The following is a 17,293-nucleotide window of genomic DNA, read 5'->3' on the forward strand; positions in this document are numbered from 1 at the left end:
ATTTATGCAGCCAGTGGCGGCACACTGCAGCACCCGATCGGCCACTGGAGCAGGGGCAATGTCGGGCATTTTCCCAGTGTGCGCCAGATGGCCATTGCGGGCCTGACTGCAGCCCAAATGAAACCATCTGCCAATAGCTTTGACAAATGAATTGTTTATAGCCTTCTGTTCAGAATATGGAAGTTATTTCCGTTCCACAGAAACTGCATTAAGTGATAACTAGAAAGAGAATGGAATAAAGTACAGACACTTCATTGAAAATCAATTTGCATGAAACCAGTAGAAGCACAGATGTTTTTCAGAGGTTAGTTATTAATCCTTAACGACCTCATTAGCAAACTGTAACAGCAAATTAAGTATATGCAGTCTGTGTGTAACGTTACTTAAAATATTGCTATCAGTCAATGACACTTAGAAATCGGACCAGTTGTGCCAAATCCATAAAGCCTGAAATTGATGAAACGCAGCAACACAAGCTTCCGACTCAAACGTTCGATTCCATAAACATTTAGCAGCTACTGGAGACTTTACTTCAGCGAGGGCCCAACTTTATCCCAGCGTGAACATTGCTTAAATCAGTTATCAAATCAACGATCTCCTGAAGGAGTGGGACTAGAGACTAGGATACAATGGGTAAGTAATTTCATAAAATGTTGGATGCCTTGAAAAAGTCTTGTATATGAGTGTGGAAGACAAAGATTAGAGATAGGCGAAGATCATCCGATGGGCGAAGGGACTGTGTGGGGTTGTATTTGTAGATAGGTGAGGAGACGTAGAAATGGGAAACATTATCAAGAGCTTTCCATGTAAGAGTCAATATTTGAAATGTAATTCTAATGCATACAGACAGTAAGTGATGAGACTGATATAGGGAAGAAGTGTTAGTAGAATGATGAATAAGGAAGGTAAGCGGTATAAGGAATGAAAGCAGTATATTGCTGTCCAACCAAAAGCTATATTAAAATGAATATAATGTACATACACATGAAATGTACATCAAAACAATATACAAGGCAAAGAATCAATAGTTATGAAAATTAGCGGAAAGTAGCACTTTCTCCCTGTGAAACCCCTGTGCAAACTGTAGTTTCCATGGTTGGGTTTCCATCTTCAATTGTGAGGGCAAATTTGGTAAAGAAGATAACTTTATTGGCTAACTGAAGTATACTTGCTTACAAGCTTTGGAGATTATCTAGGTCTCTTCTTCAGGCATAATAAGTGGGTTGAGTGCAAAAAAATATTTGCTTCGTCATTTCATGATTTTCCAGAAAAAAAATAATTCTGGTGTTAAAAAGCAAAGATGTTGAATGTTAACACGGGTACTTTGGCCAATATGATGGGAAGGAAATCGTCATCTAAAGTAAACAATTAGCACTTAATCTGTGTCCACACATTGATTGATAGTAAAGAAACATTACCATGGAGATCCAATAAAGGGTTAGTGTACACAAATTTATCAAGAAACGTCTTCTTAAAAGGTATTATTGTGCTACGACAGACCAGATGTCTCTCATATATTAATATTATTATTATTATTTTGAAAGTTTTGCGGTAATGTCAGTTTGTACATTTATCTCCGTTCTTGATCACCACTTATCCTGATAGTAATGACTCATATGTGGTTTCCCTAAATTAGTGTGTGCGTTATACAAAATAAAGAAGAATATGGGCTGCTAAATGTTCTTTAATGGATTCCATATGAAGAAGCGAAATCGGAGGTCCCTAAAATATTAAGTGACTGGAAGATGCCTTCATTCACCCTATGAAAGACCTGAAGGGAATGCACAGGAGATCAATGCATCCGTTGGCATTCTAAATCTGGATATAAAAGACATCTGCGAGATTCTTGCCTGGGCTGCTACTTGGTTGAAGCATTGGATTTGTGCATTTGCGCATGTTATATAGAAAAAGAAGTCTTTGAAGCTATGCAGAGTGTCTGTTATAGGGATAAGTACACTTAGCATGGATTCATTTTTCATAATTAAGATATCTTACAAAAAACGAATGCTGATAAAATATGTTCTCACAGAGCACTGGGAACATCACCCAAATTATTATTGTTTTGGGTTTTTTTATAATCTTATTCTCTCATAGCTCCCCTGTGCCTTCTGTTTCATTGGAACCATCACATTGTAAGAATCAGCAGTACCAATAACAAGGTACATAACACGAACAATAGCGAGCTTGTTGTATTTTATGAAAACACCGTGCTACACGCAAGGGCACCATGCGGCAAACAGACGTTTAAAAACAAAAGATAAAAAAAGAAATTTAGATGATGACCTAAGTAGCGTTATGACAAGTTGAAAGTGACAGTAAAACGCCTGAGGGAACAATGAAAGGAGAGAACAGACAGAAGAAAAAAATACAGCCAGGAGATTGGAAATATGATGAATGGTGACAATTTCATAGGACGGCTGTGAAACAAACAGATTAGAAAGTGAACTGTAGCCCATCACACATTTTTTTCATAGCCAAAAGGAAAAGTTCCCTTCCGTAACAGCCTTTATTCCGTAGTTTCTCTTGTCTGGCTTGCGTTTATGGTTATGGATAATGGTTATATCTCATCTTAAAATGCAGGGCAGTATATGAAACCCGTTCCAGAGTTTATAAATTTTATTTATACAACAGTACAGTATATGAAAACAAGTTTGATGATCCTTGAGACATCCCAAAAATGAAACTATTAAAGTTTATGTTAAAGATATATTTTTGTTACTGAAAAAAGTATTATTCCTGGGGGGTATAAAATGTTATTAAAAAGCTAAACAATTACTGTGAAGTCACATATAATTTACTTTAACGTTTCATGTTCATTTTTTCTTCTTTTTAGGACCCCTAGACAGGATGTGTACAAAATAACATGACCTCTTATGGAAAATTGTCATGCTTTACAAATTAAGCATACACAAGTTCTAATACTGATAGTTTATGGTATTTTTTTATTTTGATCATTTCCTTTACTGTTATATTATTATAGGATTGAAATGATATCTGTAACAAAGCAAAACTGCTTTGACTTAAGTAATAACAACTGTGGTTAAAATAGCCTTTTTTTAAAACACATCAAAATATGCATGTCTGGTATGAGAAAGTCCCTGAAATGAGAATGAGTTTGAACTTTGAGATTCCACTGCCCTTTGAGCTAAAGTATATGTTGTGTATGTATTTCACATCCCAATAGGTGGATAATGTTGTGCAAAATTGACTTTCCAAAGACCTTCTCAAGTCGATCAGTGGGTCTGCATGTCTTAAACCCCTAAATCTAGTGTTGTAACCTGCCCTGGGGTTACTAGTGCTCTAGACATACACGTCTTCAGTCAGAATCTCCAGCCTTAAAACATAATTGTGGTGGCCCTACCAACTCAGAACCCTAGGTAGATATTTTAGTTCGTCATTGTGAGGTCAGTACTTCCGGTTGGCCTGCTGTTGGGAGCAGGAGATCTGTGGCAAAAAATTGGGTCTTTTTAAATGAGACAAATAATACTGTTGGTCAAAACTTTGTCTAACCTATACCATGGAGACACTATTAATGATGTGGTCACGGTGTTTTCTTCCATTGTTAAAATTTTGCAGATTATTTAATGTGGATCTGTCACCTTTCCAAACACAGAGGGATTTTCCACCCAGACACGCGTTCCATCATGTCCTCTATCAAATTCATTCATCTCTCCCTGATGTCAGTTTTGGAGCTTTAGCAGGGGGGAGACTGGACATAATTTGGAAGAAGTGAATGAATTATGTGTTAGCTGTCGTGAAAGACATAAGGCATTTCAAAAAGTTTAACAAAGTTAAACACAGGTAACTGTAATGAGGAGAAAATGGTGTACATTTTTGTGTGGGTAAGATGCTATCACTTCATCTTCTAGCCACCACTAGTTGTGAAGCAGGTGACCTGTTGCTATGCAAGACATTTTCTTTTAAAAGGGACATGAAATTATCTCTTAAAATAACATAATAGCTTGTTTTTATCTGATTATATCTCTTTAATTATTTCCTCATTCATTATTAATTCATTTGTCTGTCAAGGGCTTTCAATGAAAGAACGCTGATTTTACGAGCTGGAACACTGTTTCTATATATATTTATATCTATACACCTTAACACCCTTCCTGCCATATTCCTTGTTCACCTTTCCTAGTCCCTCTCCTGCAATACCTATACTAGTGTGTCTGGTCCGTCCCTAACAAGGGCACTTTTACCTCTTGTGTAATACACCCTGACTCCCTTTAGATTGTAAGCTCATTGAGCAGGGCCCTCTGCACCTGTTGTGTCTTTATGTCATCTTGTTCTGTTATTTACTAGATGTTATGTCCTGTCTACCCTTTACACAGTGCTGTGGAATCGGATGGCGCTACAAAAAAACAATAAATAATAATAACCAAAGGCAAAAAAAATCCTTAAAGGATATTGCCAGTTTGCACAGAAGTTGCAGACTCGTATGTTAGAGGATATGAGAGGTTCATTAATAAAGAGATGTTACTTAAGGAACTTTATGTGTCTTCCTACCTACTGATGATGATGATGATATAATACGCCTGTCAGTAGTGTCTTCAGATGACATCTTAAAAATGCATTTACCGTATTGTCCCGATTGTTGGTCGCACCCTATTATAGGTCGCAGTTGTTTTTTTAAAGAATGAATACACATTGGTCGAAGAGTAAAACAGTATTTTATTGAATGAACAGGAACATGTATACTTTTAATGTTTTTGTTACCGATTATGCAGTTAGTGCTTTTGACAGTATATGTTATATGCTTACAGAGATATGGAATGTCATTGTGTAGTTCAATTCTTTATTTAGATCCAGTATGGGCCTTCAATAAAATACTTTACTGCTTTTCCCCCTTAATTCATGATGTACCCTCTAACTATGGATCCATTATGAATTAACATGACAACCTTCAAAGGACTTCACGGTTGGGGACCACACAGAAAGGCAGGGTGGAACACATTTTATCAGATTGCGTTGCCAGAGGACCGTATTATAAAAGGACTGTGCTACTGGTAGTGCTCCATTTTGTCTGGCTCAGTCTCCTTGTGCACTGTTATCATTCTGGATCTCCTCACCCTGGTACAATACAGTATATATCGTTAAATTATATGTTCTATGATGGAGGCCTTCAATCTCAAGAAGTCTTTTATGACTTCAAGATGGCTACTGAATACAGTTTTTTCATTCCATCCTTGTCAAGGCAGACAAGGCTCTTTCTTTCTCAAGGTTGTGAGGTACTTCGGTAAGATGGCCACTACGCTGTCTGATGAACCAGTCTGTATTGAACTCAGTTGTGTATGTGTACAGATAGAACATCTGCCTTGAGCATCATCATGACTAAGAGTGGATTTATGGGGAGAATACTCTTTGTGTTATATAGAAAGTGTAAAACACATTACATTGTTGTAAAGTCTTATCAGTCAGCCTTTTTTTACATGTTGTTACCGTACAATATATAAGATGGATGTGAATACTTTATCCAAAGTCACAACATTTAAAACACTCATCTGTGTTATGACTTACCTTATCTCTATTATTTGGCTGAAATTAAGATTGGTTGCTTATAGAAAGCCCTTGCTGGTGTATTGTTTAGAGGTTGCCCGTGTTGACCAGACTTCTTCATATGGCTTAATATACAGCTTTAACAATATATTTTAGGCAGAGCCCCTTCCAAACCGTGTGAAATCTCTTACTAAGATTCTTAAAATACTTACAAAGATGTGAGATGGACTATTTAAACATGCATGCTGTTGCTTGTGGACAGATACACAAACACAACAGAACTGTGATCATTCAATGATGTTTAATATGACACTGAGCAGTGACATGAGCCAGTGTTCGTTATGCAATGTATTAACGACATTCACAGAATTCCTGCAGGATTTGCAAAGTTGTTCTGAACACAGAATGGCAAAAATGGCAACAATTCACAAAGCAGTTTCCAATAATCGCCTGCTTTATTCAACCAATATGTCCAAGAAGACCATTTTCAACCAATGTAGTCTGAGCTATATTTAATTTGATGCTGGTTCTCTTACCGAAAAGATTTGGAATTCTCTTTATTCTAAAGGATGCATATTAAGGTTTGAAAAGTGGGAGAGATTTGTCTCCAATGAGAGATACTGTTTGAGATTTAGTATATAGGTATCTTGGAATTTCAGTCAGCAATTTCTAGTTTATTACACCTAAGGTACACCGGGAACCATTATAGGGAGCTCATATATTGTATTTAATTTTTATGGGTAGTATCAAGGTGAAATTTTATTGGTTGCTAAACAAGATCAGATTTGTATTAATACGTTAATAGTTGCTGGATTCTCTACAAGGTAAACAATATTCGTGAATAGGGGCAATGGTGTATTCTGGCCTAGGGCGGCAGCAGCCCCCCTGCTCCATAACAGGGAGCCAATCACACTTTTGGGCAATCAGGCTCTCTGTAGCGCCACTGGCTGGTTAAAAGAGAGATCACAGATCTGCCTGACCAACCTCTAACACTATGGAGTACTGTGCCATGCCCTTAAAAGATGGAGTGCTGGGATATGACATCATAAAGCAAAAAGGGTACAAATGGGTACGCCACGCTGCCCTGGATTCGGACTACGGCCTAAAGTAAACACAGCTCTGATTACGGAAACGCATTTTAAGTAGGAATATGCTAGAATATGAACCAGCAGGTTGCAGGTTTGTTTTTTTTGTTTTTTTTTAACTCATATCAACTTTGCTCTCCTGCAGGTGACTGTATTACATTTAAGTGTAGATTTCTGCAATTGCAAATTGCCCATAGTAAATTTGGGTATCAAACTCATAATTTCTGCCTCGTTTTCTAGTGTATAGACAAGAAAAAGTATCCAATTCATGTATTATTCTTTGAAGATATTGTTGAACAGTCTCCATCTTTTTGTTATATACTCAATTTAAAAGCTTCCCAACATTTTATACCACGTTTCAGTGTGAATACATATCATATACCCTTTGAGCCAACCAACTGGCTCATGAAAAAATATTAAGCATAATTTGTAAAGTGCTTTAATAAAGGCTGTTTGAACAAATGAATCATTATTTGAAATACACTGTAAGCATAATGGCACATTTAGAAACAATTGTTTTAGCCAATACAACTGGCAAAAAGCAGAAGCTACAAGGCGTTGCCAACTCTTCAGTGTTTCTTAAGCAATTACAATAGAGAAAAATGCCATTAGACTTTAAATTTGACGATACTTTCATTGATGTGAAATTAATTGCCAAGGCATTCTAGGTCCGTAGCAGGAACAGGTCCATGTTATGAAGAGTGGTACGTGTTATATTCCTTGATAGGACATGGTGTGACAACGCTGATTTTATATGTACCACACATGCAAGACAGGTTTAATATCTATATATATTTTTTTGGCTTTGGGCTTCTTTCATATCATTCTTCATGTATATATACACACTTTTTTTTTAATATAATGATAATTCTGCATTGTTCTCCAAGTTGCATTAAACATTGCTTAGGAACACCTCACCACCAGGAATACTGGAGCTCACCACCAGAGCAAGAAGAGCCCAAGAAACACGCAGTCACAACTTGTGGAGGGTTTTGCATTTCAAGAAAAAAAGCCCCAGTGCCCTGATTCAGAGCATAGTCCCTGTAAATAGTAGGTTTCATCCCTTCTGCTTTGGGAAGAAGAGATGAAAATGGCACTGTCTTTGGCGAAACTGCAAATAATTTCTCTATACGTTCAGCAAAAGCTGAATCCCATTTTTCTCTTGTGAAAGTGGGTTGGAAGCGAGTCCTTATACCTCTAAGACTCACCTCACCATTTCCTATAGCTGCCTTGGTAGTAAGGTATGACACGTGTCCACAATCCATTTCTTTTCTGAATGGCGGTTACGATGTTCCTGAATACTGATTGCCGCTGATCTCCAATGGATATGATGACCTCCTACTGCTCATTTACCAAACACGTACTGTGTCCGGCTGCTACAGGAGTGTGAGCGTGGCATTCTACATGGATTAGCACAAAGGAAAGCAGTGTTTTCCTGTTTCAGTTCAAAGTTCTCGTTATCCCAGAAGACAGTATGTATTTTAGCAGTGCAGAATTTTTATGAAGGCCTTTCTGAATTCAATGTTGAATGTTGTATAAATAATTGGGTTGACCGCACTGTTGACATAACCAAGCCAGGTGAAAGCGTTATACATGGTCAGTGGTATATTGCAATGTATATTTAAGATGTGGGTAATAAAGAATGGAAGCCAGCATATAATGAATACGCCTGAAAGAGATAAAACAAATAAAAGCATATTATGCAACACCTCCTTGTTTACTTTTCGTTTTTTACAAAAACACACAAATGTTTTAATAAAACATTAAAATAAAGGTGCTTTATAGAAAATGCATGTATATGATATGCACATCTCATAGCAGTTTACTGGAAAAGGTTTTTCAAAACACATAATTGGAAGAGTTTTGCATATACTAGGTTTAACTTACACTCTACACGTAACATTTAATTTTCCTTTTTCACCCTGTCAACATACATCTCTGTTGCTTTAAGATGCAGATTGAACCATAGAAGAAGTATCTATCAGGTAACTTAAGTTACTGTAGATACCCCATTTTTATGTTGGGAGGTGTCTATAGTAGCCTGGTTTATAGTTATGAATGTGCAATGCTACTCCAGTTTTGTGAATTAAAGTGCAGACACTGGGCCATAAGTTTATAATTGCATAAGACCCAAGTGCCATCTAGATATGGACAGAGCCTTGTCTATCAATAAATGTCAATGTCACCTTGCAATTTCTATGGATAGGAAAAGCAATTACTTTAACACAACATTAAGGACTTGGCTTACCTAGCACAATGGCTAACATCTGTGTGGCTTTCTTTTCCTTTTGTTGTGATAATTTTCTCTTACTTAAAGTTTTAAGGGATGTCCTTGTTTTCCCATTTGGCATTGATTGGATTTCAAATGCCTTAGTTGGCTTTGCAGTGTCTTTTGGCTGCCCGTTCTTTTCTGCCTTGTGCGGACTCTCAGCCGGAGAAGGTAAGTTGACATTGTTGCACGGGTCAGAAGCCACCGGAACATCTAGCTGTTGATGGTTGGGAGAAGCTGACTTGTGTTTTGATTTTTCTGGTGGAGATGTGCTTGACATCATCTCCACATCCATCTCCTCTGGGTGGGTTCCAGCCTCCTGGACAAGAATCAAATATGGAATTGAAAAAAAACAAGTAAATATGCAAACAAATTTTATGGAATACAAAAGACAATCTTGCTCATCAATGAAATAATGAGTTAAGTAAATGAACAATTCTATTGATAGTACAAGTACAATCTAATCCAAGAAGAGTGGCATGATATAAGAAAAAAGTCAAGAAATCATTTTAGTTATAGCTCCAAGAAGGGTCCTCATTGTTGAGGCACTGTAACAGAATGCAATAGGACACTAAACTGGCAGCTATGTTGAACATTTGACTGTACGATAAAGGAGCAGCTTCTGTGTTTCTCCTACAAGAAGGGTTGACCTGACTCTACATGATGCACAGTTAGATCATTGAGATGACTTTTAGAAAAATCCCCACTATGTATTTTACAGGGTTAGCTCAGCCTGTCTTGCAGATGTAGCTCTCTACCTGATCCTAGATGGATAGATTTAAGAGAATATCCAGAAATGATGGTGACATGCAGGAACACTGGAGACTGTTAATGTTAATCAATGTTATAGGCTCCCGGTCTGCTTAAAATGTAATTACGTGGTTCTGATAAATTATACTGTTATGTACTGAACCCTGAGCTGTTCGGAGGTCTCTATTTACTTGATTTAATTCCTTGACTTATCACTGTTGGCTGAAAATCCAAAAAAAAGCAAAGCAGATATTTGTGAAAACAATCACTATCTCAACTGATTTGGTAATTGGACTTGGCCAATTTGTCTGCACCCAGAGCCTGTAAAAATCAATGTTAAATTAAAGCTCTCAGCTACGAAGCTTGATCTTGCGTTTTCACTGTGGTGATTTTAAAAACACAAACAGCTCAGGTAAACTTACTGTTTGATAGAATAGCCTTATGTTACATTTACTTGGCTAAAAATGTGTCATTACGAATCACAACTATTTCTTCACGTTTGGTGATAGAGCACCAGAATCTCTTATTGTAGGTTTTTGCTTTACATTACGTGTATCCAAAATGGTTCTTGAATATCCTCCAGATTTTACACGTTACCAACATGGTATGAGACATGCTATTAAGCAGGGTTTTTTTTTTTTTACAAATCATACATTCTTTAGTTCTGCAACTGTAATTTGATTATAAATTTCAGAAAAAATATTCAATTTATATACATATGTAAAAATACCTTATGTGTATACCATGGGTAAAGGTATCATCATACCCAATGTTGAGTTGCCAGAGCTCTTCCTCTAATGCTCCATATAAGAAACAGTAATGGGATTTGTGATTAGGGAGCAGCCATGCATAGGAGTGGGACGAGCCCAAGTTAAACTTTACTTAGATACTTTAGGTGAAACCCAGAAAATATGGGTGTATTCATTTTCTTTTCTCGTGATCTAATGGTTTTTCATTCCCATAACATGTTTTCTCATTTATTCTTAAGTTGGTGATTGTTGTGGCGTGGTTCAGGACATCGTAAAGAGAAGGTAGAGAGAACTTCAGGACAAGAAATGAAACATATAGTGAAGCTGACACTGAGAGCAAACTCTCAGCTTCCATGAGATAAACATTTAATCCAAAAGAAATACACTGACTGAGCAAACAAGCTATAGCAGAAGCTATAGGTTATTTTATTTAATAAATCTAGTTCCGGTAAAAGCTGGGATGACGATGGTCCTTTTAAGGATACTTCTTTGACGACAGCTTAATGTCACTCGGGCGAGAGAATATATTGCTAGTGGTACTTGGTAAAAAGGTTGAGAAATTATGAAAAGTATAGCCTTGCAGAATGTAGAATCCGTTTGATCCCAAAAGGAAGTCAATTGATAGTAAAGTGGAAATAATGTTGTCATACATAAAAATATGTGCGTATCTGAAAGCTGCTGCCTGATACTTCTTCCCTTACCTCTCCATATGTAAGGAGGAGGCATGGCTAACATCTGAAGGATGGAAGCGGTTTGGTAAATGTCAGAGGCTCAGAGCTAAACTCCACTTCCCAAACACAGAGATTAAAAGGATGCCCAGTCACAGGTTATTCACTTATTATTTTTGGTATGTTAACATTATAGTTAGTGATACCAAAAAGATAAATTTGCATTGTGAGACCTGCTGGGATAGCAACATATATGAAAACATTTTAAAAACAAATATTTATAAACAAAAAAAACTTGCTACTTAAAGGCAACATTTAAAGCATTTAGAGAAACTATTATTTTTAAACTGCCATTACATGCTTAATCCGGTATTTTACCACACAGAAAATGTTACTCATTATTCCTTATTTAGCATTCCATATGCAGAGAGAAGCAAGTCTTGGATGAAGATTTTGATTACTTATTTCAAATTATAGAAGTAAAATGTCACGTCTTTAAGCCATTCCTCTAAGGCATATTTTTCCACTGCTAATGTAAAATATGTTTAATTGATTATTTAAAAAAAGTAGGCTAAGAAAACAACAGAGGAGATGAAGCAGTCACCAAGGAAATTACATGAAATGAAGCATTTTCTTTCTTAATACACAGTGCTGGAATTTTCTGAATTGCAGGCGAGGAGATGAAAGTTTAACAGATGTAATAGAATTCTATTATAGTGAATGGTAGACATAATGCATCATCTAACCATTTGGGGCCATTGAAGCACAGGAGTATATACATAAACCCTCTCATCCGTCAGCCATGTTTCAATCCACTGCCATCAAGAGGAGCTGATTTTTTTGTAATTTTTTTTTTTTAATTCACACTCGCTGTTAAGTGAATAGACCTCATGGTGCTCTACGAAAGTGCTCATCGCCTACAACACAAGGGTAAGATTTCATTGAACCAAAAATTGTAATAAAATGTAGTGAGGGACCATTGTATCTCAACAGCCTTTTAAGGCAATATTTATTAATTTGCTGCAATAACTTCTCACACAAATGCCTTTACATTCTGGAGTTGCATATTATTACATGAAAGGCAAGGCATTTTTGTACAAAAGACTGAAGTAAGTGCATCTTGCAATTACAAATAATATTAAAGTTCACAGTTTACATGGTTTATAGGCTGGCTCTAAATCAAATAATATCCCAGACAGTCATGTCACTCAACTCCTGTGGATAGCCAGTGATGAAGAGGCAGTAAGGATGCTCAGTGCAACGCAAAGCAACGACTGTTTAAAAAGGAAAAATACCCAATACTATCAAAGTAATCAGGCCTTAACCCCTTCAGGGATAGGGGTTTTTTTTATACCGTAATGACGTAATGTCTTTTTGGCATTTTTACTATATGTTGGTTTAATCAAGACACCTAGCTTTCTTGTGAAACACATAAAACAAAATAGTTATTATTGACAATATGTAAAAAAAACCCTATACTAAAACATAATACAACAATTACAACTCAACAACTCAATTTATGTTTGGTTGCATCTCTTGATTACAGGCAGACCCTGCATATGTGATCTGTTTATGTTCTAGAGGACCACATCTATCCCCAACATATTACCTTGTAGCGTATTATTTTTAGATATAGAAATTTAGTTTCACACTCTTTTCCCTCCAATCTCCCCTGCACCGATTACACTGTGATCAGCAAGCAGGCTTCATAGCCTTGTATTGCTGATCGCAATGAGTGCCAAAGAGCAATCAGAGATCCCAGCAGAGACAGCAATCGAAGATTTTAGCAGGGAGCGCAATCAGATATCCCAGCCAAAAGACTTCCTGATCTCTATAGGAGTGTTAAGCAGTTAACACTGAGTTGGTGGTATGTAGTCATTATAGTGGCAAATATAAAATGTAACAAGGACTGTGACAACATTTGGAATAACAATGCAGAACAGTAGTACTAAAACTTTTTCAGACTAAGGACCATTTCAAAATGGCTGAAATGAAAGCACTACTATACACAAGTTAATTGCAATATAATTTATCCAAAACAGTAGAACACTTTTCTTTTGACCCTCATCTCAATTGCCATTAAATACAGACATTTCCCCTTTAACACTTTTGAGTTAAGTTGCTAATGCGAGAGTTTGCAATTGAGTTGTGGGTTCCACTCACTCAGCAAGAAGGGCTGAACAGGTCTTACACAACACATAATTCACTGGGTGAGGGTAATGATGTCATCATGCATTATAAAGGACCAGCCAAGCTCTTCTTGCAGCAGATGCGGACTGAGGTTCAACCTTTATAACGTATATTCATGTCAGAAAAATAAAACCAGAAGACGTCTGCAATCTGTCCTAACAACTCTCCCTTAAGTGAACATGCTCTGGGATAATCACTAAAGGAGTTTGCAGAGATTTGAACATTTCACAAAAAGAAGATTTATAAATATTGGATAGTTACAATGTTAAGGATCTACAACTTCTACTTCATTACTCTATACAATATATTAGACAGTACTAATAAATGAGCTGACCGTGGATATTCACCTGGGTCCAATAATAGTTACTGCATATCATATTTAAAGTCCGCAGACCAATATTATTGGTTCATGGAGATGGTCCAAGTTTTTTTTGTTTTTTTTTAACTGCAAAAAAATGAAATCATTGTGCGGCATGCTCTCATTCATATTTGTGCATTACAGCAAAATGCTCCAAAAAGTGTGCCCCCCCCCACAACATGCATTTATCCCATTATGAACCGAGTGGATAGGGAGGGGCGATATATCTAGAGCAAAACGATGTCCCCTTATACCTTAGCTTGTGTTTGAAGGAAGGAATGGAAAGGAAGGGGAGATAGGAAAAGCATGGAAGAAATGAGACAAAAAGGAAGTGAGAAGAGAATTTAAAGGAAGTGCAAGGGAAGGATACTTTGTGTGTCTTTAGTGTCCAACCAAATTAGATATGTCCTGATTAAATATGCTAAATTAAATGTTATCCATATTTACCTAATTAGGTTCCCAGGGTTGTTTTGGACAAAAATATACCAATTGGTTATCTTTTTAGATCAAAACAAACAATTCTGGGATTTGTCAAAAATGTATTATGTTTCAAAATGTCACATTTTCATTGCTGCCCTGAATATTCAGCAGATCATTTTAAATGCATCACCTTATTTAAACACTTACCACTTTCTTTTTATTAGCTGGAAAATTCCCATTGGATTTTACGAAGACAGCACACAGCTTCACATCTTCTGGGTGAGTGCATTTGTCCTGAGAATTAGAAACCAATTACCCAAAACAATACCAGTTGCTTCATCTATAAAAGCAGTGTACGAGCTAAAACATTATAACAGGACGATGCCGTTCTGCGAGATAAGTATTTTGAGGTTAATATAAAACATTACTGCTTGAGCCCCACAGTGCGCATTTCCTGTACATAATATACACAAAGTTATGAATAGGAATGGACAAAGTATACATGTTTCTGCTTCTGATGTGAATAAATCAGTCTTTTTTCTAGGACATGTATGCATTTGACACGTTGCTCATCAGAACATGTAAAGTGTTGCCCTGTAGTATACAGAAAAGAAAAAAAGGAAGAATGGAAGTGTATGAGAGGGAAAAAAATAAACAAACAAGTTGAGGATACTATACGATTTCCCCAATGGTTTTCCTATTTAGTCTAAAGACATGCCGCCTATATTATGGGCAAAACATACAAAGAACTGGGTGGAAATTCAAATATGAAAACTTTCTGAACCACTCACAAACAAGGAGAAAATTTGCAAGGAAAATGCAAAAAAAGAGGAAAAAAACTGAATGAACATAATTCATTTTACAAAGTATTGTGATGGAGTTGTTTGCTATGTTTTGGATAGGTCCATTATTATACTGCATATCATATGAAGCAAGTTAATTATAGGTAATCAAAACCAAATATAAAAGGTGAGCATGCCTCATTAAAATGTGGCCTGAACCACTTTTTGATCTCTCTCTTCATGTGTTTTTAATATTACCTTATGCCCTTCTTTATCCAAGCCGTGACTGTTGCGTTTGGTGTTGACCCTCTTCCTGCGCTTCTGTAGTACAATATAAATCTGGACATAGACCAGGAGTGTGACAATAAATGGTACATAGAAGGAAACAACAGATGAATAGATGACAAATGCTGGGTTTTTGATGACACACTCCAAGGAATCTGAAAGACAAAGAGAGCCACAGCTTCATATTTTTTCCAACATTACATCTTGAGAGCAAGAACACAAAAGAGGCTGAAATGCAACTGCTAGCACAAATTCCCAACTCTACGGAATACATGGCATTGGACAAGGTCCCAGGTGAGCTCTTTTGAAAAGTACAGATTATAAGAGCTACATTCTGGCACGGACACCTTTGAGCTTTGTTATCAATTCCACTTTTTTTTTTTTTTTTTAAATAGTAGCAAAATGGGCTCACTCGCCATAATGCAAATACCAGTTAACCCTCAAATATTATACCGGATTTAGTAAATTGTTTCATCCACATATTGTCTACTGCCTATATTTTATCTTTTATTTTGCCGTTTTTCACAATAATAACCAATAAAAGGTCCTGCTGTTATATAATTCCACTTGGTGGTGCAGTGACAAGACCACTTTTTAAACTCTCCACTTATGGTGCATAGCCCTTCATTAAGAGGAATGCAATAAAAAACCTACAGCCCCCACCATTTAGGGTAATCAAGGTGGGGCACCTTCATTGGGGAAGTAGTAAGAGGTGGAGCAGGGGCAGGACATTCGCTTACCTTATCTGTACTGCCACCTTACCATGCGTTAAACCACAACACCAGGATTAAATGTCATATTAAGGAACTCTGTTTCAATAAGTGACAACTAGGGAACGGTCCTATAGGTAAATTAACACAAATTACCACAACCATTTCTGCCTGAAGGAGGAGGAATCTATAATAAGATCCAAGTATTTTCCGGGGGCCTTTGCATTTGTAAATGGAACATCTACGGACCCCTGACGGCGGTTGGGCACTGTGCAGCTGCATCTTTAGATTAACATTTAGTCTCCCTTAATAACATAACATAAAACCATAACTCAAATCAAAGGTTTTGTGTCCCTTCTATCAAATCAGACTCTGATTAGTACATTACAAAAAAGAATCAACACAAAAACGTTGGGTTTCTCTACATTGTACGCAGGGGTGGGCTGGCCCGGGGGGCAGGGGGGCAATTGCCCCCCAGGCCGCCCGAAATCTAATCTAAACGGCTGCTGGGTGCTGATGCCGCCGGCCGGCGCTACTTTAATACTTTTTTTTTAAATTGAATATGGCAAGCCGGATCGGCTATTAAATGAAAAAAAAAAAATACTATTAAAGCAGCGCCGGCCGGCGGCATCAGCACCCACCGGCCGTATGCGATGGCCGCCAAGTGATGGGAGCAGTGTGAGGGGTGAAAGCTCCGCCCCCTCGCACTCACCTTTCACCCCTCATGCTGCTCCCATCACTATGCGGCCATCAGATTGTTGGAAATGGAATCTAAACGGCCGCTGGGTGCTGATGCTGCCGGCCGGCGCTACTTTAATACTTTATTTATTTATTTTTAATATGGCAAGCCGATCCGGGCATATTAAATAAATAAAAAAAAGGAATAAAGTAGCTCCGGCCGGTGGCATCAGCACCCAGCGGCCGTTTAGATAAGTTTTCCAGCAGTCTGATGGCCGCATAGTGATGGGAGCAGCGTGAGGGGTGAAAGGTGAGTGCGAGGGGCGGAGCCACTTCACTTGACTTGCCCCCCAGGCCTTAGGCTGCCAGCCCTCCCCTGATTCTACGTCTACTCCACTTACACAATACATAATAATTACCTGTATTGTTCAGACCAAACATAAGAGGACAAGAGATGGCAAAAGACAGGACCCATACTACGGCAATCATAACCGTCACTCTACGTTTGGAACTGTAGCGGGTGTTGTAGAGCATTGGCATTGCCACAGCTGTGTACCTGAAACAAACAAGATGTTTTTGCTAACATATGTTTTATTTTTGTCTATAATACGTAATATAAAAATAATGTGCACCAATGTGTGTGCAATGAGTTTAATGATGTATCAACATATCAACTTGTAAAGCAGTTCAAATGCTTAGTGAAAATGTATGCGGTATTAATTACCATGGCACAAGCAGGGGTGTGGATTTTCTTCTGACTCTCTACAGTTAATACATAATTTATGTTTCTAAATTTTTTATTTACAGGAATCTCCGATTTCTACCACTTTGTCAATACTACATTATGCAG

At 37.4% G+C, this 17,293-nt stretch overlaps 1 protein-coding gene across 1 annotated transcript in view; it reads right to left on the reverse strand.

Annotated features, from left to right (window-relative positions):
• Positions 1-7,007: 7,007 nt before the first annotated feature.
• DRD2 (dopamine receptor D2) overlaps positions 7,008-17,293 on the reverse strand; it is a 111,687-nt gene continuing 101,401 nt past the window's right edge. The window contains exons 5-9 of the mRNA XM_053451689.1: positions 16,863-16,999; positions 15,029-15,210; positions 14,196-14,282; positions 8,833-9,172; positions 7,008-8,253 (exon numbers count right to left, since the gene is read on the reverse strand). Coding sequence (XP_053307664.1) covers positions 8,066-8,253; positions 8,833-9,172; positions 14,196-14,282; positions 15,029-15,210; positions 16,863-16,999 — 934 coding nt within the window. The 3' untranslated portion in view covers positions 7,008-8,065. The remainder of the gene's footprint in view (positions 8,254-8,832; positions 9,173-14,195; positions 14,283-15,028; positions 15,211-16,862; positions 17,000-17,293) is intronic.

This window comes from Spea bombifrons, chromosome 12, assembly GCF_027358695.1.
Source record: "Spea bombifrons isolate aSpeBom1 chromosome 12, aSpeBom1.2.pri, whole genome shotgun sequence".
NCBI classification, from domain to species: Eukaryota; Metazoa; Chordata; class Amphibia; order Anura; family Pelobatidae; genus Spea; species Spea bombifrons.